This window comes from Bombus pascuorum, chromosome 16, assembly GCF_905332965.1.
Source record: "Bombus pascuorum chromosome 16, iyBomPasc1.1, whole genome shotgun sequence".
NCBI classification, from domain to species: Eukaryota; Metazoa; Arthropoda; class Insecta; order Hymenoptera; family Apidae; genus Bombus; species Bombus pascuorum.
The window spans coordinates 5,018,426-5,041,313 of NC_083503.1; the positions used below are offsets into that span (position 1 = coordinate 5,018,426).

A 22,888-nucleotide genomic window follows, 5' to 3' on the forward strand; every position below is an offset into this window, starting at 1 on the left:
TTTGAGCTGAAGGTTCGATATGATTAGTCATAATGTTTTGTCTCGTTATTTGGTCAAGTGTTTTTAAGAGTTGTTCAGGTTCTACAACTTGTGGATTTATGATTCCTTGTTTTCCTAACGTGACAGTGTTAAAAATTTCGTCGATGATAACATGGAGTTCCGATATGGTAGATTCAGTTTCAATAACTAGGGAGACTAATATTTCGTTTTTTTCATTGTGGTTTTCAATCTTGTGTATATCGTTGGCAAGGTTTTCAAGTTGATCTGTTTTGGTGTCGTCTAGCACAGTGACAAGTGACATGATATGATAGATAAAATATAATATAACATAATGCTACGGCGTCTTATTATTCGCATCGCGAGAGAACTTTATCTCAAAATAAATTAATAAATTCTTACAAACTGTTGAATTTTCCTGCAGAAACCCTGTGTGAGATGTTTCACACGTTGAAAAAATTGTATACTTATTTGTAAAAATAATTTTATCATGTTCCGCGATGATTAATAATTTTTAGCACAGATATTTTCCTTCTACTCTTCTACTACTACTATAGTACGGTACATTGCGGTACGGTAAGGGGTGGAGCATCAGTGACATTTGATTGGTCGACAACTTGCGCACTTTGCACAGTGCCCTATAGTGGGATGAAGGGATCACTGTATAAAATAGGCACGTCCTAGCAGCAAGGTTTAAGATTCAAGGTTCAGTATTACTGTAAGAGTGGAATAGTTCGTGTGGTTCATTCGTACGACGTCGTCAGTATCAGAAATGTTGCCGATGCAAACGATTAATCCAATGTCGTCGGTTCCATCGACGTCGCGTGGCATTCAAGAACGATGTGATCTTCGTTTTGAAACAGCAAGACTCTTGACTTTTCGAAACTGGCCTGTATATGTTGCCATTCCCCTTGCAGCAGCAGGAATCTTTTATACGGGCACATCGAATACAATCAAATGTTTCGTGTGTCAAGTGAAGTTAAATTACCGTTTAGAGCCTAATACTCCCATGCAAATTCACAAGGCATATTCACCAGAGTGCGGATTCGTCCGCAATCAAAATTGCGGCAATGTGCCAATGAAAAGACAGAGCCGCTTGGGATCAAGAACAGTTAGCAAAGAAGCAAATTCGAAATATGATACTTACGAATCCAGATTAGGCACATTCGCAACATGGCCTAATACACATATAAAAAGTGAAGAATTAGCCGATGCAGGCTTCTACTTCAACGGAGTAAATGATACGGTTGTCTGTCACCATTGTGGAATTGCTATGGACAATTGGAGTCCAGGAGAAGATCCGTGGAATCGACATGCAATTTCGTCTCCTGGATGTTGTTATACAATCAAAGCACGGGGTTTGGAATATATTAAGAATGTAACAGGCCAAGACTTCTACGAAACTCCTACAGAAGTAAGTAGAAAAACTTACACCCTGAACCATATGTATAATTAATAATTCCAATATATACTTATGTACATTATATTTATTACAGGCACGAATAGAAACTACAGTTGGCAATCATGAGAGATCCCATGATGAAAATGAAACTGACGAGATGACTCTCGTTGAGAAATGTGGTAAGTAGTGAAAATAAAAACACAGATCATTTTTTCTTTAATTTGTATGAAATCCGTATACGTATAACAAATTTGTAATATATATTATATTTAAATATACTATTTACTATTTTAGCTGCTCTGGAACAAGAAAATCAGGAATTGGAGGATGCTCGATCGTGTAAAGTTTGCATGAGACGAGAAGCAACAATTGCATTCCTACCTTGCGGACATCTCGCAACATGTAATTATTGCGCCCCTGCTTTTCTGAAATGCATAATTTGCCGGGAAGAAGTTAAAGCTGTAGTTCGTATAGCTTCTGCTTAACGCATGCACTTGTATATATATATATATATATATATATATATATATATATATATAATTATGTACAAATAATAATAATTTTTAACAAATATTAAAACATTAAAACGTAATATTAAAATGTGTGATAATATGCAAATAGAAACATATTATTAATCTAATCTTATACGTTTTTTCTGTATATTTTTGACTTTTCTTTTATTTTAACTGTTACTTAATTAAACATTAATCTGAGTCATGTATCTTCTCTTACCTGAATAAAGTTAACTTATTTTTTAGTAATCTAACTAATTGTTCCTTGTTTTATTCCCCTTATTGTTAGTAAAATGAAACTGTATTATACATATATATATTTCTAATCATAAAAGTCATAGCTTACTTTTTCTCTTATTGTACTTTCATTCTTTATGCTTCGCTTGTAATCTTCTCTATTTAAAAATAGCTACCGCAAGAAAAAGATCAAAGACAAAAACATTTAACGCTAAAGGAGAAACTATCAAGGGCTAAATCTGATAAAGACAGTAGCTCATCTTTATCCAGTATACACATATTTATGTTTCTAATTTCTGTATGATTAAGTTAAAATTACATACAATTATTATATAATTTACTAAATAGTATCAAAACAATATTGCGGTGACAATGGAAAAGATAAATCAGTTAGATCAAATGAAGAATAGCGAATTGAGTGATTGTCTAAATGTGCGTTCAATTCCGCATGATCCTAAAGCAAAAAAAAGTGTACTTATTAATAAAGTATTATCACATATCAAGAATACAACAATTTTACAGCCATTTCGTATTTGAATGTATGTAAATGTATCTTTATAAGCAAAGAATGAAATGTATCATATGTGTTCTTAAGTGTACTAAGCTGGCATAAGAAATAACACTAATATGCTATAACATAAGATATTATATTTTTAAATTTATACATTAAAACAGCTTTAGTATACAACAAATAAAATAATGATATATAATTAGATATAATTAATAAAAGGTAATAAATTCCTTTTGCGTCGCTGATTTTTTATGATCTGTTAATCACTTCGAATATAGCTTTTCTGTCAGCTTCATTTTTTATACCAATTTCAATTAAACATTCATTAGTTATAAGTCATAAACAAATCAATGTCAACCTAAAATAAATTTACAATATTAATTTGTAATAAAATTTTACACATACATACATACATACATACATACATACATACATACATATATATATATATATATATATATATATATATATATATGTATATATATATATGGATACATTGTTCAAGAAATATAGGCACATATAGATCTAATCCGCAATGTTTCAGTAAAACAAACATTTTTGCTTCTTCTGAATTGAAAATTATTGCTCTTGGAGGTATCCTGTAACGTGGTGGCGTTGGTTTATTTTCCCCAAATACATTTTCATCATTCATAGTTGGAGGAACATTTTGTTGGCGCAATGGACTAAATTCAAGCACATATTCAAGACTAGTATCAGGATCTTCTTTGTCTTTACTTTAATATTTAAATCTTGTGACCGAATGGACTGTAATCTTTGCAAGCCATACGGTTAAATTAAAATATCCTAGTTATTTTGTATATGTTTCCATTGTGGATTTCTGGCATTGGCGGTAATAATAATCTCTTTCTCTTGGATCTTAGCTTTCACATTCCCTATTGTGTCAGAAACTTCCACTTCAAGAGTAATAGTTTTCCCTCTTAAGGTCTTAACGAAGGTCTGCATGTTGCTAGATCTGGGGAACTGTACAAAAAGACAAACAGATTGTATTGATGTACAATATCGTGAAAAAATGTGCAGTGGTAGTAAATCCTAAAATAAACATTTTCAATAGCTGTAAATTTTTAAAATTTTTAATTTATAAAAACATTAATCAGCTGAAGTTTTGTTAAACAAAATAATGAGGTCACAAAGTATCGGTTACTTGAAAACTCATATAATACCTTTTTACATAAACATGGAAGAAACAGCTGCTATACTTACATTTCTTGAAATAATTTATAGAATAGGGTAGACAGTTGCAACACAAGTCAATTTAAATTTCATTGATAAGCAAATATAGAAAAGCTTACAACATAATGCACAACATTAACAGAGAACGTTATTATATAGAATTATTACATTATTGCATAGAAAATCATTGACAAATGTTCAGAGTAATCCTTTTATATCAATTTATAATAAACCTTTGAATTTTTCCATATACGACTCTTTAAATCGCAAGTTGTTTCCTTGGATGTTATCGTTTTTCAGATGCCGTTTAAAGCTGTTATTACATTGGTTTTGCTTTTGATATTTAATTGATTCATACAGATTAATAAACTAATTAGTTTCGTATGCTGTGTATTTCACCACCTTGCACAACCATTTACGATACATTGGTTACGCAGATAAAAACAAACGTGACGGACGGGGGAAAACAGAAGAGAATCGCAAGCAGTTGTACCAAATCTGGATTTAGGAACCAGTGATGATACCAACATGACATTTATCTCGACAAAAGCCAGTTTAGATTTCCAGCTCAGAATCTTTGGTGCCTAAGGCGCATAAAATGCAAGATGCTAGAGAAAGATAATGAAAAATTCGAAAAACAAGCGAAATGAGAGCAATAGGATACCGTAGATACGCCGCTTCATTGAACACGAATATAAAGACATTCAACAATGAGAACGATTATTCATTTTAGCAATTTCAGGATTGTTAGTAACAAAACATAGGCATCGTCGATTTTAATGGTTTTACTTCGTCGATACTTTTTTTCACATTTGTCAAACGAGAACGTTCCCCTCGATATTTTTCAAGATTTTACTGCTTTTCAAGCTAAGTGTATCGCTTTAATAATTGATAGCTTCGATCTTCGTTTTTACTATCATCTAGTGCATACGCAATTAACACTTTTAGTGCCACACGATGGTATATTGTTGCAAGGAACTTTTGCGAAAAGTACCAAAGACGATATATGATTGCGATATCTATATATATGTATAATAAATTTTTGAAGTTGGCCCCACAAAAGGTCACACCGACCCTGGTATGGATTACAGAATTCTAATAAGAGACAGTGAAAATAAAAGAGAGAGAGAGAGAGAGAGAGAGAAAAGGAGAAGAATATTCGATGTATCCTTTTCTATTTCTAATGGATATATATTATTTTGATTAGGAAAGTTACATTTTGATAAGAGAAGAAAAGAGCAGAAGATCTGAAAAGTCCTGTGAAGGAAATCAAATTTAATAATTAGTAATAGGAGATATGCGGTATAATTTATTTTTCAAAGTATAATAACAGTTTATTTTTTCAAAGTACAACAATGTAAAAGCTTCGTATCGCTTCGAAGTTGATGCAAATATTCAATAGAGGCTCGTTGGACGTTAATCATAAAGAGGTTTCCTTCAAGACATACGGGCAGGAAAGGCAGGAGAATAAAATTATCTGCTCATTCGTCACCTTTAGAAAACATATCTTTCCACTCGATTGTATTGGAGAAAAACTCATTTAGGCTAACGAAAATTCCATACAATCATAGAATGTTTAGCGTAATAGCTGAATTTTCTTAGGAGAGATAAAGCGAATAAGAAACGCACCCGTTATTATAGAACCGTTACATATGGAAAGATTTTTCTTTTGAAATTCTACTACCTGTTTTCTTAGGAATTAGAAACATACAGCAAGATACAACAAAAATGGGAAATTTAGAACGTTCACTTGTGGCCCTAAGAATCTTTGCCACCGAATATGCATAAAATGCAAAATGCTAGAGAAAAATAAAGAAAATTAAAGAAAAAACAAGCGAAATCGGATACCGTAGATACGCCGCTACATTGAACACGAATATAAACACTAGATATCAGACGTTCAATAATGAGAATGATCACTCATTTTAGCAATTTCAGGATTGTTGGTAACAAAACATAGGCATCGTCTATTTCAATGGTTTTACTTCGTCGATACTTTTTTTTCGCATTTGTCAAACGAGAACGATCCCCTCGATATTTTTCAAGATTTAATTGCTTTTCAAGCTAAGTGTATCGCTTTAATAATTAATAGCTTCAATCTTCGTTTTTACTATCGTCTAGTGCATACGCAATTAACAATTTTAGCGCCAAACTATGGTATATTGTTGCCAAAGGTAAGGAACATTTGCGAAAAGTGACAAGTGACATGATATGATAGATAAAATATAATATAACATAATGCTACGGCGTCTTATTATTCGCATCGCGAGAGAACTTTATCTCAAAATAAATTAATAAATTCTTACAAACTGTTGAATTTTCCTGCAGAAACCCTGTGTGAGATGTTTCACACGTTGAAAAAATTGTATACTTATTTGTAAAAATAATTTTATCATGTTCCGCGATGATTAATAATTTTTAGCACAGATATTTTCCTTCTACTCTTCTACTACTACTATAGTACGGTACATTGCGGTACGGTAAGGGGTGGAGCATCAGTGACATTTGATTGGTCGACAACTTGCGCACTTTGCACAGTGCCCTATAGTGGGATGAAGGGATCACTGTATAAAATAGGCACGTCCTAGCAGCAAGGTTTAAGATTCAAGGTTCAGTATTACTGTAAGAGTGGAATAGTTCGTGTGGTTCATTCGTACGACGTCGTCAGTATCAGAAATGTTGCCGATGCAAACGATTAATCCAATGTCGTCGGTTCCATCGACGTCGCGTGGCATTCAAGAACGATGTGATCTTCGTTTTGAAACAGCAAGACTCTTGACTTTTCGAAACTGGCCTGTATATGTTGCCATTCCCCTTGCAGCAGCAGGATTCTTTTATACGGGCACATCGAATACAATCAAATGTTTCGTGTGTCAAGTGAAGTTAAATTACCGTTTAGAGCCTAATACTCCCATGCAAATTCACAAGGCATATTCACCAGAGTGCGGATTCGTCCGCAATCAAAATTGCGGCAATGTGCCAATGAAAAGACAGAGCCGCTTGGGATCAAGAACAGTTAGCAAAGAAGCAAATTCGAAATATGATACTTACGAATCCAGATTAGGCACATTCGCAACATGGCCTAATACACATATAAAAAGTGAAGAATTAGCCGATGCAGGCTTCTACTTCAACGGAGTAAATGATACGGTTGTCTGTCACCATTGTGGAATTGCTATGGACAATTGGAGTCCAGGAGAAGATCCGTGGAATCGACATGCAATTTCGTCTCCTGGATGTTGTTATACAATCAAAGCACGGGGTTTGGAATATATTAAGAATGTAACAGGCCAAGACTTCTACGAAACTCCTACAGAAGTAAGTAGAAAAACTTACACCCTGAACCATATGTATAATTAATAATTCCAATATATACTTATGTACATTATATTTATTACAGGCACGAATAGAAACTACAGTTGGCAATCATGAGAGATCCCATGATGAAAATGAAACTGACGAGATGACTCTCGTTGAGAAATGTGGTAAGTAGTGAAAATAAAAATACAGATAGATCATTTTTTCTTTAATTTGTATGAAATCCGTATACGTATAACAAATTTGTAATATATATTATATTTAAATATACTGTTTACTATTTTAGCTGCTCTGGAACAAGAAAATCAGGAATTGGAGGATGCTCGATCGTGTAAAGTTTGCATGAGACGAGAAGCAACAATTGCATTCCTACCTTGCGGACATCTCGCAACATGTAATTATTGCGCCCCTGCTTTTCTGAAATGCATAATTTGCCGGGAAGAAGTTAAAGCTGTAGTTCGTATAGCTTCTGCTTAACGCATGCACTTGTATATATATATATATATATATATGTAATTATGTATAAATAATAATAATTTTTAACAAATATTAAAACATTAAAACGTAACATTAAAATGTGTGATAATATGCAAATAGAAACATATTATTAATCTAATCGAATACATTTTTTCTGTATATTTTTGACTTTTCTTTTATTTTAACTGTTACTTAATTAAACATTAATCTGAGTCATGTATCTTCTCTTACCTGAATAAAGTTAACTTATTTTTTAGTAATCTAACTAATTGTTCCTTGTTTTATTCCCCTTATTGTTAGTAAAATGAAACTGTATTATACATATATATATTTCTAATCATAAAAGTCATAGCTTACTTTTTCTCTTATTGTACTTTCATTCTTTATGCTTCGCTTGTAATCTTCTCTATTTAAAAATAGCTACCGCAAGAAAAAGATCAAAGACAAAAACATTTAACGCTAAAGGAGAAACTATCAAGGGCTAAATCTGATAAAGACAGTAGCTCATCTTTATCCAGTATACACATATTTATGTTTCTAATTTCTGTATGATTAAGTTAAAATTACATACAATTATTATATAATTTACTAAATAGTATCAAAACAATATTGCGGTGACAATGGAAAAGATAAATCAGTTAGATCAAATGAAGAATAGCGAATTGAGTGATTGTCTAAATGTGCGTTCAATTCCGCATGATCCTAAAGCAAAAAAAAGTGTATTTATTAATAAAGTATTATCACATATCAAGAATACAACAATTTTACAGCCATTTCGTATTTGAATGTATGTAAATGTATCTTTATAAGCAAAGAATGAAATGTATCATATGTGTTCTTAAGTGTACTAAGCTGGCATAAGAAATAACACTAATATGCTATAACATAAGATATTATATTTTTAAATTTATACATTAAAACAGCTTTAGTATACAACAAATAAAATAATGATATATAATTAGATATAATTAATAAAAGGTAATAAATTCCTTTTGCGTCGCTGATTTTTTATGATCTGTTAATCACTTCGAATATAGCTTTTCTGTCAGCTTCATTTTTTATACCAATTTCAATTAAACATTCATTAGTTATAAGTCATAAACAAATCAATGTCAACCTAAAATAAATTTACAATATTAATTTGTAATAAAATTTTACACATACATACATACATACATACATACATACATACATATATATATATATATATATATATATATGGATACATTGTTCAAGAAATATAGGCACATATAGATCTAATCCGCAATGTTTCAGTAAAACAAACATTTTTGCTTCTTCTGAATTGAAAATTATTGCTCTTGGAGGTATCCTGTAACGTGGTGGCGTTGGTTTATTTTCCCCAAATACATTTTCATCATTCATAGTTGGAGGAACATTTTGTTGGCGCAATGGACTAAATTCAAGCACATATTCAAGACTAGTATCAGGATCTTCTTTGTCTTTACTTTAATATTTAAATCTTGTGACCGAATGGACTGTAATCTTTGCAAGCCATACGGTTAAATTAAAATATCCTAGTTATTTTGTATATGTTTCCATTGTGGATTTCTGGCATTGGCGGTAATAATAATCTCTTTCTCTTGGATCTTAGCTTTCACATTCCCTATTGTGTCAGAAACTTCCACTTCAAGAGTAATAGTTTTCCCTCTTAAGGTCTTAACGAAGGTCTGCATGTTGCTAGATCTGGGGAACTGTACAAAAAGACAAACAGATTGTATTGATGTACAATATCGTGAAAAAATGTGCAGTGGTAGTAAATCCTAAAATAAACATTTTCAATAGCTGTAAATTTTTAAAATTTTTAATTTATAAAAACATTAATCAGCTGAAGTTTTGTTAAACAAAATAATGAGGTCACAAAGTATCGGTTACTTGAAAACTCATATAATACCTTTTTACATAAACATGGAAGAAACAGCTGCTATACTTACATTTCTTGAAATAATTTATAGAATAGGGTAGACAGTTGCAACACAAGTCAATTTAAATTTCATTGATAAGCAAATATAGAAAAGCTTACAACATAATGCACAACATTAACAGAGAACGTTATTATATAGAATTATTACATTATTGCATAGAAAATCATTGACAAATGTTCAGAGTAATCCTTTTATATCAATTTATAATAAACCTTTGAATTTTTCCATATACGACTCTTTAAATCGCAAGTTGTTTCCTTGGATGTTATCGTTTTTCAGATGCCGTTTAAAGCTGTTATTACATTGGTTTTGCTTTTGATATTTAATTGATTCATACAGATTAATAAACTAATTAGTTTCGTATGCTGTGTATTTCACCACCTTGCACAACCATTTACGATACATTGGTTACGCAGATAAAAACAAACGTGACGGACGGGGGAAAACAGAAGAGAATCGCAAGCAGTTGTACCAAATCTGGATTTAGGAACCAGTGATGATACCAACATGACATTTATCTCGACAAAAGCCAGTTTAGATTTCCAGCTCAGAATCTTTGGTGCCTAAGGCGCATAAAATGCAAGATGCTAGAGAAAGATAATGAAAAATTCGAAAAACAAGCGAAATGAGAGCAATGGGATACCGTAGATACGCCGCTTCATTGAACACGAATATAAAGACATTCAACAATGAGAACGATTATTCATTTTAGCAATTTCAGGATTGTTAGTAACAAAACATAGGCATCGTCGATTTTAATGGTTTTACTTCGTCGATACTTTTTTTCACATTTGTCAAACGAGAACGTTCCCCTCGATATTTTTCAAGATTTTACTGCTTTTCAAGCTAAGTGTATCGCTTTAATAATTGATAGCTTCGATCTTCGTTTTTACTATCATCTAGTGCATACGCAATTAACACTTTTAGTGCCACACGATGGTATATTGTTGCAAGGAACTTTTGCGAAAAGTACCAAAGACGATATATGATTGCGATATCTATATATATGTATAATAAATTTTTGAAGTTGGCCCCACAAAAGGTCACACCGACCCTGGTATGGATTACAGAATTCTAATAAGAGACAGTGAAAATAAAAGAGAGAGAGAGAGAGAGAGAGAGAAAAGGAGAAGAATATTCGATGTATCCTTTTCTATTTCTAATGGATATATATTATTTTGATTAGGAAAGTTACATTTTGATAAGAGAAGAAAAGAGCAGAAGATCTGAAAAGTCCTGTGAAGGAAATCAAATTTAATAATTAGTAATAGGAGATATGCGGTATAATTTATTTTTCAAAGTATAATAACAGTTTATTTTTTCAAAGTACAACAATGTAAAAGCTTCGTATCGCTTCGAAGTTGATGCAAATATTCAATAGAGGCTCGTTGGACGTTAATCATAAAGAGGTTTCCTTCAAGACATACGGGCAGGAAAGGCAGGAGAATAAAATTATCTGCTCATTCGTCACCTTTAGAAAACATATCTTTCCACTCGATTGTATTGGAGAAAAACTCATTTAGGCTAACGAAAATTCCATACAATCATAGAATGTTTAGCGTAATAGCTGAATTTTCTTAGGAGAGATAAAGCGAATAAGAAACGCACCCGTTATTATAGAACCGTTACATATGGAAAGATTTTTCTTTTGAAATTCTACTACCTGTTTTCTTAGGAATTAGAAACATACAGCAAGATACAACAAAAATGGGAAATTTAGAACGTTCACTTGTGGCCCTAAGAATCTTTGCCACCGAATATGCATAAAATGCAAAATGCTAGAGAAAAATAAAGAAAATTAAAGAAAAAACAAGCGAAATCGGATACCGTAGATACGCCGCTACATTGAACACGAATATAAACACTAGATATCAGACGTTCAATAATGAGAATGATCACTCATTTTAGCAATTTCAGGATTGTTGGTAACAAAACATAGGCATCGTCTATTTCAATGGTTTTACTTCGTCGATACTTTTTTTTCGCATTTGTCAAACGAGAACGATCCCCTCGATATTTTTCAAGATTTAATTGCTTTTCAAGCTAAGTGTATCGCTTTAATAATTAATAGCTTCAATCTTCGTTTTTACTATCGTCTAGTGCATACGCAATTAACAATTTTAGCGCCAAACTATGGTATATTGTTGCCAAAGGTAAGGAACATTTGCGAAAAGTGACAAGTGACATGATATGATAGATAAAATATAATATAACATAATGCTACGGCGTCTTATTATTCGCATCGCGAGAGAACTTTATCTCAAAATAAATTAATAAATTCTTACAAACTGTTGAATTTTCCTGCAGAAACCCTGTGTGAGATGTTTCACACGTTGAAAAAATTGTATACTTATTTGTAAAAATAATTTTATCATGTTCCGCGATGATTAATAATTTTTAGCACAGATATTTTCCTTCTACTCTTCTACTACTACTATAGTACGGTACATTGCGGTACGGTAAGGGGTGGAGCATCAGTGACATTTGATTGGTCGACAACTTGCGCACTTTGCACAGTGCCCTATAGTGGGATGAAGGGATCACTGTATAAAATAGGCACGTCCTAGCAGCAAGGTTTAAGATTCAAGGTTCAGTATTACTGTAAGAGTGGAATAGTTCGTGTGGTTCATTCGTACGACGTCGTCAGTATCAGAAATGTTGCCGATGCAAACGATTAATCCAATGTCGTCGGTTCCATCGACGTCGCGTGGCATTCAAGAACGATGTGATCTTCGTTTTGAAACAGCAAGACTCTTGACTTTTCGAAACTGGCCTGTATATGTTGCCATTCCCCTTGCAGCAGCAGGATTCTTTTATACGGGCACATCGAATACAATCAAATGTTTCGTGTGTCAAGTGAAGTTAAATTACCGTTTAGAGCCTAATACTCCCATGCAAATTCACAAGGCATATTCACCAGAGTGCGGATTCGTCCGCAATCAAAATTGCGGCAATGTGCCAATGAAAAGACAGAGCCGCTTGGGATCAAGAACAGTTAGCAAAGAAGCAAATTCGAAATATGATACTTACGAATCCAGATTAGGCACATTCGCAACATGGCCTAATACACATATAAAAAGTGAAGAATTAGCCGATGCAGGCTTCTACTTCAACGGAGTAAATGATACGGTTGTCTGTCACCATTGTGGAATTGCTATGGACAATTGGAGTCCAGGAGAAGATCCGTGGAATCGACATGCAATTTCGTCTCCTGGATGTTGTTATACAATCAAAGCACGGGGTTTGGAATATATTAAGAATGTAACAGGCCAAGACTTCTACGAAACTCCTACAGAAGTAAGTAGAAAAACTTACACCCTGAACCATATTATAATTAATAATTCCAATATATACTTATGTACATTATATTTATTACAGGCACGAATAGAAACTACAGTTGGCAATCATGAGAGATCCCATGATGAAAATGAAACTGACGAGATGACTCTCGTTGAGAAATGTGGTAAGTAGTGAAAATAAAAATACAGATAGATCATTTTTTCTTTAATTTGTATGAAATCCGTATACGTATAACAAATTTGTAATATATATTATATTTAAATATACTATTTACTATTTTAGCTGCTCTGGAACAAGAAAATCAGGAATTGGAGGATGCTCGATCGTGTAAAGTTTGCATGAGACGAGAAGCAACAATTGCATTCCTACCTTGCGGACATCTCGCAACATGTAATTATTGCGCCCCTGCTTTTCTGAAATGCATAATTTGCCGGGAAGAAGTTAAAGCTGTAGTTCGTATAGCTTCTGCTTAATGCATGCACTTGTATATATATATATATATATATATGTAATTATGTATAAATAATAATAATTTTTAACAAATATTAAAACATTAAAACGTAACATTAAAATGTGTGATAATATGCAAATAGAAACATATTATTAATCTAATCGAATACATTTTTTCTGTATATTTTTGACTTTTCTTTTATTTTAACTGTTACTTAATTAAACATTAATCTGAGTCATGTATCTTCTCTTACCTGAATAAAGTTAACTTATTTTTTAGTAATCTAACTAATTGTTCCTTGTTTTATTCCCCTTATTGTTAGTAAAATGAAACTGTATTATACATATATATTTCTAATCATAAAAGTCATAGCTTACTTTTTCTCTTATTGTACTTTCATTCTTTATGCTTCGCTTGTAATCTTCTCTATTTAAAAATAGCTACCGCAAGAAAAAGATCAAAGACAAAAACATTTAACGCTAAAGGAGAAACTATCAAGGGCTAAATCTGATAAAGACAGTAGCTCATCTTTATCCAGTATACACATATTTATGTTTCTAATTTCTGTATGATTAAGTTAAAATTACATACAATTATTATATAATTTACTAAATAGTATCAAAACAATATTGCGGTGACAATGGAAAAGATAAATCAGTTAGATCAAATGAAGAATAGCGAATTGAGTGATTGTCTAAATGTGCGTTCAATTCCGCATGATCCTAAAGCAAAAAAAAGTGTATTTATTAATAAAGTATTATCACATATCAAGAATACAACAATTTTACAGCCATTTCGTATTTGAATGTATGTAAATGTATCTTTATAAGCAAAGAATGAAATGTATCATATGTGTTCTTAAGTGTACTAAGCTGGCATAAGAAATAACACTAATATGCTATAACATAAGATATTATATTTTTAAATTTATACATTAAAACAGCTTTAGTATACAACAAATAAAATAATGATATATAATTAGATATAATTAATAAAAGGTAATAAATTCCTTTTGCGTCGCTGATTTTTTATGATCTGTTAATCACTTCGAATATAGCTTTTCTGTCAGCTTCATTTTTTATACCAATTTCAATTAAACATTCATTAGTTATAAGTCATAAACAAATCAATGTCAACCTAAAATAAATTTACAATATTAATTTGTAATAAAATTTTACACATACATACATACATACATACATACATACATACATACATACATATATATATATATATATATATATATATATATATATATATATATATATGTATATATATATATGGATACATTGTTCAAGAAATATAGGCACATATAGATCTAATCCGCAATGTTTCAGTAAAACAAACATTTTTGCTTCTTCTGAATTGAAAATTATTGCTCTTGGAGGTATCCTGTAACGTGGTGGCGTTGGTTTATTTTCCCCAAATACATTTTCATCATTCATAGTTGGAGGAACATTTTGTTGGCGCAATGGACTAAATTCAAGCACATATTCAAGACTAGTATCAGGATCTTCTTTGTCTTTACTTTAATATTTAAATCTTGTGACCGAATGGACTGTAATCTTTGCAAGCCATACGGTTAAATTAAAATATCCTAGTTATTTTGTATATGTTTCCATTGTGGATTTCTGGCATTGGCGGTAATAATAATCTCTTTCTCTTGGATCTTAGCTTTCACATTCCCTATTGTGTCAGAAACTTCCACTTCAAGAGTAATAGTTTTCCCTCTTAAGGTCTTAACGAAGGTCTGCATGTTGCTAGATCTGGGGAACTGTACAAAAAGACAAACAGATTGTATTGATGTACAATATCGTGAAAAAATGTGCAGTGGTAGTAAATCCTAAAATAAACATTTTCAATAGCTGTAAATTTTTAAAATTTTTAATTTATAAAAACATTAATCAGCTGAAGTTTTGTTAAACAAAATAATGAGGTCACAAAGTATCGGTTACTTGAAAACTCATATAATACCTTTTTACATAAACATGGAAGAAACAGCTGCTATACTTACATTTCTTGAAATAATTTATAGAATAGGGTAGACAGTTGCAACACAAGTCAATTTAAATTTCATTGATAAGCAAATATAGAAAAGCTTACAACATAATGCACAACATTAACAGAGAACGTTATTATATAGAATTATTACATTATTGCATAGAAAATCATTGACAAATGTTCAGAGTAATCCTTTTATATCAATTTATAATAAACCTTTGAATTTTTCCATATACGACTCTTTAAATCGCAAGTTGTTTCCTTGGATGTTATCGTTTTTCAGATGCCGTTTAAAGCTGTTATTACATTGGTTTTGCTTTTGATATTTAATTGATTCATACAGATTAATAAACTAATTAGTTTCGTATGCTGTGTATTTCACCACCTTGCACAACCATTTACGATACATTGGTTACGCAGATAAAAACAAACGTGACGGACGGGGGAAAACAGAAGAGAATCGCAAGCAGTTGTACCAAATCTGGATTTAGGAACCAGTGATGATACCAACATGACATTTATCTCGACAAAAGCCAGTTTAGATTTCCAGCTCAGAATCTTTGGTGCCTAAGGCGCATAAAATGCAAGATGCTAGAGAAAGATAATGAAAAATTCGAAAAACAAGCGAAATGAGAGCAATGGGATACCGTAGATACGCCGCTTCATTGAACACGAATATAAAGACATTCAACAATGAGAACGATTATTCATTTTAGCAATTTCAGGATTGTTAGTAACAAAACATAGGCATCGTCGATTTTAATGGTTTTACTTCGTCGATACTTTTTTTCACATTTGTCAAACGAGAACGTTCCCCTCGATATTTTTCAAGATTTTACTGCTTTTCAAGCTAAGTGTATCGCTTTAATAATTGATAGCTTCGATCTTCGTTTTTACTATCATCTAGTGCATACGCAATTAACACTTTTAGTGCCACACGATGGTATATTGTTGCAAGGAACTTTTGCGAAAAGTACCAAAGACGATATATGATTGCGATATCTATATATATGTATAATAAATTTTTGAAGTTGGCCCCACAAAAGGTCACACCGACCCTGGTATGGATTACAGAATTCTAATAAGAGACAGTGAAAATAAAAGAGAGAGAGAGAGAGAGAGAAAAGGAGAAGAATATTCGATGTATCCTTTTCTATTTCTAATGGATATATATTATTTTGATTAGGAAAGTTACATTTTGATAAGAGAAGAAAAGAGCAGAAGATCTGAAAAGTCCTGTGAAGGAAATCAAATTTAATAATTAGTAATAGGAGATATGCGGTATAATTTATTTTTCAAAGTATAATAACAGTTTATTTTTTCAAAGTACAACAATGTAAAAGCTTCGTATCGCTTCGAAGTTGATGCAAATATTCAATAGAGGCTCGTTGGACGTTAATCATAAAGAGGTTTCCTTCAAGACATACGGGCAGGAAAGGCAGGAGAATAAAATTATCTGCTCATTCGTCACCTTTAGAAAACATATCTTTCCACTCGATTGTATTGGAGAAAAACTCATTTAGGCTAACGAAAATTCCATACAATCATAGAATGTTTAGCGTAATAGCTGAATTTTCTTAGGAGAGATAAAGCGAATAAGAAACGCACCCGTTATTATAGAACCGTTATATATGGAAAGATTTTTCTTTTGAAATTCTACTACCTGTTTTCTTAGGAATTAGAAACATACAGCAAGATACAACAAAAATGGGAAATTTAGAACGTTCACTTGTGGCCCTAAGAATCTTTGCCACCGAATATGCATAAAATGCAAAATGCTAGAGAAAAATAAAGAAAATTAAAGAAAAAACAAGCGAAATCGGATACCGTAGATACGCCGCTACATTGAACACGAATATAAACACTAGATATCAGACGTTCAATAATGAGAATGATCACTCATTTTAGCAATTTCAGGATTGTTGGTAACAAAACATAGGCATCGTCTATTTCAATGGTTTTACTTCGTCGATACTTTTTTTTCGCATTTGTCAAACGAGAACGATCCCCTCGATATTTTTCAAGATTTAATTGCTTTTCAAGCTAAGTGTATCGCTTTAATAATTAATAGCTTCAATCTTCGTTTTTACTATCGTCTAGTGCATACGCAATTAACAATTTTAGCGCCAAACTATGGTATATTGTTGCCAAAGGTAAGGAACATTTGCGAAAAGTGACAAGTGACATGATATGATAGATAAAATATAATATAACATAATGCTACGGCGTCTTATTATTCGCATCGCGAGAGAACTTTATCTCAAAATAAATTAATAAATTCTTACAAACTGTTGAATTTTCCTGCAGAAACCCTGTGTGAGATGTTTCACACGTTGAAAAAATTGTATACTTATTTGTAAAAATAATTTTATCATGTTCCGCGATGATTAATAATTTTTAGCACAGATATTTTCCTTCTACTCTTCTACTACTACTATAGTACGGTACATTGCGGTACGGTAAGGGGTGGAGCATCAGTGACATTTGATTGGTCGACAACTTGCGCACTTTGCACAGTGCCCTATAGTGGGATGAAGGGATCACTGTATAAAATAGGCACGTCCTAGCAGCAAGGTTTAAGATTCAAGGTTCAGTATTACTGTAAGAGTGGAATAGTTCGTGTGGTTCATTCGTACGACGTCGTCAGTATCAGAAATGTTGCCGATGCAAACGATTAATCCAATGTCGTCGGTTCCATCGACGTCGCGTGGCATTCAAGAACGATGTGATCTTCGTTTTGAAACAGCAAGACTCTTGACTTTTCGAAACTGGCCTGTATATGTTGCCATTCCCCTTGCAGCAGCAGGATTCTTTTATACGGGCACATCGAATACAATCAAATGTTTCGTGTGTCAAGTGAAGTTAAATTACCGTTTAGAGCCTAATACTCCCATGCAAATTCACAAGGCATATTCACCAGAGTGCGGATTCGTCCGCAATCAAAATTGCGGCAATGTGCCAATGAAAAGACAGAGCCGCTTGGGATCAAGAACAGTTAGCAAAGAAGCAAATTCGAAATATGATACTTACGAATCCAGATTAGGCACATTCGCAACATGGCCTAATACACATATAAAAAGTGAAGAATTAGCCGATGCAGGCTTCTACTTCAACGGAGTAAATGATACGGTTGTCTGTCACCATTGTGGAATTGCTATGGACAATTGGAGTCCAGGAGAAGATCCGTGGAATCGACATGCAATTTCGTCTCCTGGATGTTGTTATACAATCAAAGCACGGGGTTTGGAATATATTAAGAATGTAACAGGCCAAGACTTCTACGAAACTCCTACAGAAGTAAGTAGAAAAACTTACACCCTGAACCATATGTATAATTAATAATTCCAATATATACTTATGTACATTATATTTATTACAGGCACGAATAGAAACTACAGTTGGCAATCATGAGAGATCCCATGATGAAAATGAAACTGACGAGATGACTCTCGTTGAGAAATGTGGTAAGTAGTGAAAATAAAAACACAGATCATTTTTTCTTTAATTTGTATGAAATCCGTATACGTATAACAAATTTGTAATATATATTATATTTAAATATACTATTTACTATTTTAGCTGCTCTGGAACAAGAAAATCAGGAATTGGAGGATGCTCGATCGTGTAAAGTTTGCATGAGACGAGAAGCAACAATTGCATTCCTACCTTGCGGACATCTCGCAACATGTAATTATTGCGCCCCTGCTTTTCTGAAATGCATAATTTGCCGGGAAGAAGTTAAAGCTGTAGTTCGTATAGCTTCTGCTTAACGCATGCACTTGTATATATATATATATATATATATGTAATTATGTACAAATAATAATAATTTTTAACAAATATTAAAACATTAAAACGTAATATTAAAATGTGTGATAATATGCAAATAGAAACATATTATTAATCTAATCTTATACGTTTTTTCTGTATATTTTTGACTTTTCTTTTATTTTAACTGTTACTTAATTAAACATTAATCTGAGTCATGTATCTTCTCTTACCTGAATAAAGTTAACTTATTTTTTAGTAATCTAACTAATTGTTCCTTGTTTTATTCCCCTTATTGTTAGTAAAATGAAACTGTATTATACATATATATATTTCTAATCATAAAAGTCATAGCTTACTTTTTCTCTTATTGTACTTTCATTCTTTATGCTTCGCTTGTAATCTTCTCTATTTAAAAATAGCTACCGCAAGAAAAAGATCAAAGACAAAAACATTTAACGCTAAAGGAGAAACTATCAAGGGCTAAATCTGATAAAGACAGTAGCTCATCTTTATCCAGTATACACATATTTATGTTTCTAATTTCTGTATGATTAAGTTAAAATTACATACAATTATTATATAATTTACTAAATAGTATCAAAACAATATTGCGGTGACAATGGAAAAGATAAATCAGTTAGATCAAATGAAGAATAGCGAATTGAGTGATTGTCTAAATGTGCGTTCAATTCCGCATGATCCTAAAGCAAAAAAAAGTGTATTTATTAATAAAGTATTATCACATATCAAGAATACAACAATTTTACAGCCATTTCGTATTTGAATGTATGTAAATGTATCTTTATAAGCAAAGAATGAAATGTATCATATGTGTTCTTAAGTGTACTAAGCTGGCATAAGAAATAACACTAATATGCTATAACATAAGATATTATATTTTTAAATTTATACATTAAAACAGCTTTAGTATACAACAAATAAAATAATGATATATAATTAGATATAATTAATAAAAGGTAATAAATTCCTTTTGCGTCGCTGATTTTTTATGATCTGTTAATCACTTCGAATATAGCTTTTCTGTCAGCTTCATTTTTTATACCAATTTCAATTAAACATTCATTAGTTATAAGTCATAAACAAATCAATGTCAACCTAAAATAAATTTACAATATTAATTTGTAATAAAATTTTACACATACATACATACATACATACATACATACATACATATATATATATATATATATATATATGGATACATTGTTCAAGAAATATAGGCACATATAGATCTAATCCGCAATGTTTCAGTAAAACAAACATTTTTGCTTCTTCTGAATTGAAAATTATTGCTCTTGGAGGTATCCTGTAACGTGGTGGCGTTGGTTTATTTTCCCCAAATACATTTTCATCATTCATAGTTGGAGGAACATTTTGTTGGCGCAATGGACTAAATTCAAGCACATATTCAAGACTAGTATCAGGATCTTCTTTGTCTTTACTTTAATATTTAAATCTTGTGACCGAATGGACTGTAATCTTTGCAAGCCATACGGTTAAATTAAAATATCCTAGTTATTTTGTATATGTTTCCATTGTGGATTTCTGGCATTGGCGGTAATAATAATCTCTTTCTCTTGGATCTTAGCTTTCACATTCCCTATTGTGTCAGAAACTTCCACTTCAAGAGTAATAGTTTTCCCTCTTAAGGTCTTAACGAAGGTCTGCATGTTGCTAGATCTGGGGAACTGTACAAAAAGACAAACAGATTGTATTGATGTACAATATCGTGAAAAAATGTGCAGTGGTAGTAAATCCTAAAATAAACATTTTCAATAGCTGTAAATTTTTAAAATTTTTAATTTATAAAAACATTAATCAGCTGAAGTTTTGTTAAACAAAATAATGAGGTCACAAAGTATCGGTTACTTGAAAACTCATATAATACCTTTTTACATAAACATGGAAGAAACAGCTGCTATACTTACATTTCTTGAAATAATTTATAGAATAGGGTAGACAGTTGCAACACAAGTCAATTTAAATTTCATTGATAAGCAAATATAGAAAAGCTTACAACATAATGCACAACATTAACAGAGAACGTTATTATATAGAATTATTACATTATTGCATAGAAAATCATTGACAAATGTTCAGAGTAATCCTTTTATATCAATTTATAATAAACCTTTGAATTTTTCCATATACGACTCTTTAAATCGCAAGTTGTTTCCTTGGATGTTATCGTTTTTCAGATGCCGTTTAAAGCTGTTATTACATTGGTTTTGCTTTTGATATTTAATTGATTCATACAGATTAATAAACTAATTAGTTTCGTATGCTGTGTATTTCACCACCTTGCACAACCATTTACGATACATTGGTTACGCAGATAAAAACAAACGTGACGGACGGGGGAAAACAGAAGAGAATCGCAAGCAGTTGTACCAAATCTGGATTTAGGAACCAGTGATGATACCAACATGACATTTATCTCGACAAAAGCCAGTTTAGATTTCCAGCTCAGAATCTTTGGTGCCTAAGGCGCATAAAATGCAAGATGCTAGAGAAAGATAATGAAAAATTCGAAAAACAAGCGAAATGAGAGCAATAGGATACCGTAGATACGCCGCTTCATTGAACACGAATATAAAGACATTCAACAATGAGAACGATTATTCATTTTAGCAATTTCAGGATTGTTAGTAACAAAACATAGGCATCGTCGATTTTAATGGTTTTACTTCGTCGATACTTTTTTTCACATTTGTCAAACGAGAACGTTCCCCTCGATATTTTTCAAGATTTTACTGCTTTTCAAGCTAAGTGTATCGCTTTAATAATTGATAGCTTCGATCTTCGTTTTTACTATCATCTAGTGCATACGCAATTAACACTTTTAGTGCCACACGATGGTATATTGTTGCAAGGAACTTTTGCGAAAAGTACCAAAGACGATATATGATTGCGATATCTATATATATGTATAATAAATTTTTGAAGTTGGCCCCACAAAAGGTCACACCGACCCTGGTATGGATTACAGAATTCTAATAAGAGACAGTGAAAATAAAAGAGAGAGAGAGAGAGAGAGAAAAGGAGAAGAATATTCGATGTATCCTTTTCTATTTCTAATGGATATATGTTATTTTGATTAGGAAAGTTACATTTTGATAAGAGAAGAAAAGAGCAGAAGATCTGAAAAGTCCTGTGAAGGAAATCAAATTTAATAATTAGTAATAGGAGATATGCGGTATAATTTATTTTTCAAAGTATAATAACAGTTTATTTTTTCAAAGTACAACAATGTAAAAGCTTCGTATCGCTTCGAAGTTGATGCAAATATTCAATAGAGGCTCGTTGGACGTTAATCATAAAGAGGTTTCCTTCAAGACATACGGGCAGGAAAGGCAGGAGAATAAAATTATCTGCTCATTCGTCACCTTTAGAAAACATATCTTTCCACTCGATTGTATTGGAGAAAAACTCATTTAGGCTAACGAAAATTCCATACAATCATAGAATGTTTAGCGTAATAGCTGAATTTTCTTAGGAGAGATAAAGCGAATAAGAAACGCACCCGTTATTATAGAACCGTTATATATGGAAAGATTTTTCTTTTGAAATTCTACTACCTGTTTTCTTAGGAATTAGAAACATACAGCAAGATACAACAAAAATGGGAAATTTAGAACGTTCACTTGTGGCCCTAAGAATCTTTGCCACCGAATATGCATAAAATGCAAAATGCTAGAGAAAAATAAAGAAAATTAAAGAAAAAACAAGCGAAATCGGATACCGTAGATACGCCGC

The 22,888-nt window shown here is 31.9% G+C and overlaps 4 protein-coding genes across 4 annotated transcripts; all 4 read left to right on the forward strand.

The window, feature by feature from the left end:
* Nucleotides 1–769: 769 nt before the first annotated feature.
* On the forward strand, nt 770–1,884 carry LOC132915334 (E3 ubiquitin-protein ligase XIAP-like). Its single transcript, XM_060975138.1, has 3 exons — nt 770–1,411; nt 1,494–1,578; nt 1,694–1,884. The coding sequence occupies exons 1-3, from the start codon at nt 770–772 to the stop codon at nt 1,882–1,884; spliced, it is 918 nt and encodes a 305-aa protein (XP_060831121.1).
* Nucleotides 1,885–6,526: 4,642 nt separating this feature from the next.
* On the forward strand, nt 6,527–7,645 carry LOC132915335 (E3 ubiquitin-protein ligase XIAP-like). Its single transcript, XM_060975139.1, has 3 exons — nt 6,527–7,168; nt 7,251–7,335; nt 7,455–7,645. The coding sequence occupies exons 1-3, from the start codon at nt 6,527–6,529 to the stop codon at nt 7,643–7,645; spliced, it is 918 nt and encodes a 305-aa protein (XP_060831122.1).
* Nucleotides 7,646–12,243: 4,598 nt separating this feature from the next.
* On the forward strand, nt 12,244–13,361 carry LOC132915336 (E3 ubiquitin-protein ligase XIAP-like). Its single transcript, XM_060975140.1, has 3 exons — nt 12,244–12,885; nt 12,967–13,051; nt 13,171–13,361. The coding sequence occupies exons 1-3, from the start codon at nt 12,244–12,246 to the stop codon at nt 13,359–13,361; spliced, it is 918 nt and encodes a 305-aa protein (XP_060831123.1).
* Nucleotides 13,362–17,995: 4,634 nt separating this feature from the next.
* Nucleotides 17,996–19,110, forward strand: LOC132915337 (E3 ubiquitin-protein ligase XIAP-like). The gene is made up of 3 exons (XM_060975141.1): nt 17,996–18,637; nt 18,720–18,804; nt 18,920–19,110. The coding sequence occupies exons 1-3, from the start codon at nt 17,996–17,998 to the stop codon at nt 19,108–19,110; spliced, it is 918 nt and encodes a 305-aa protein (XP_060831124.1).
* The last annotated feature ends 3,778 nt before the right edge of the window (nt 19,111–22,888 follow it).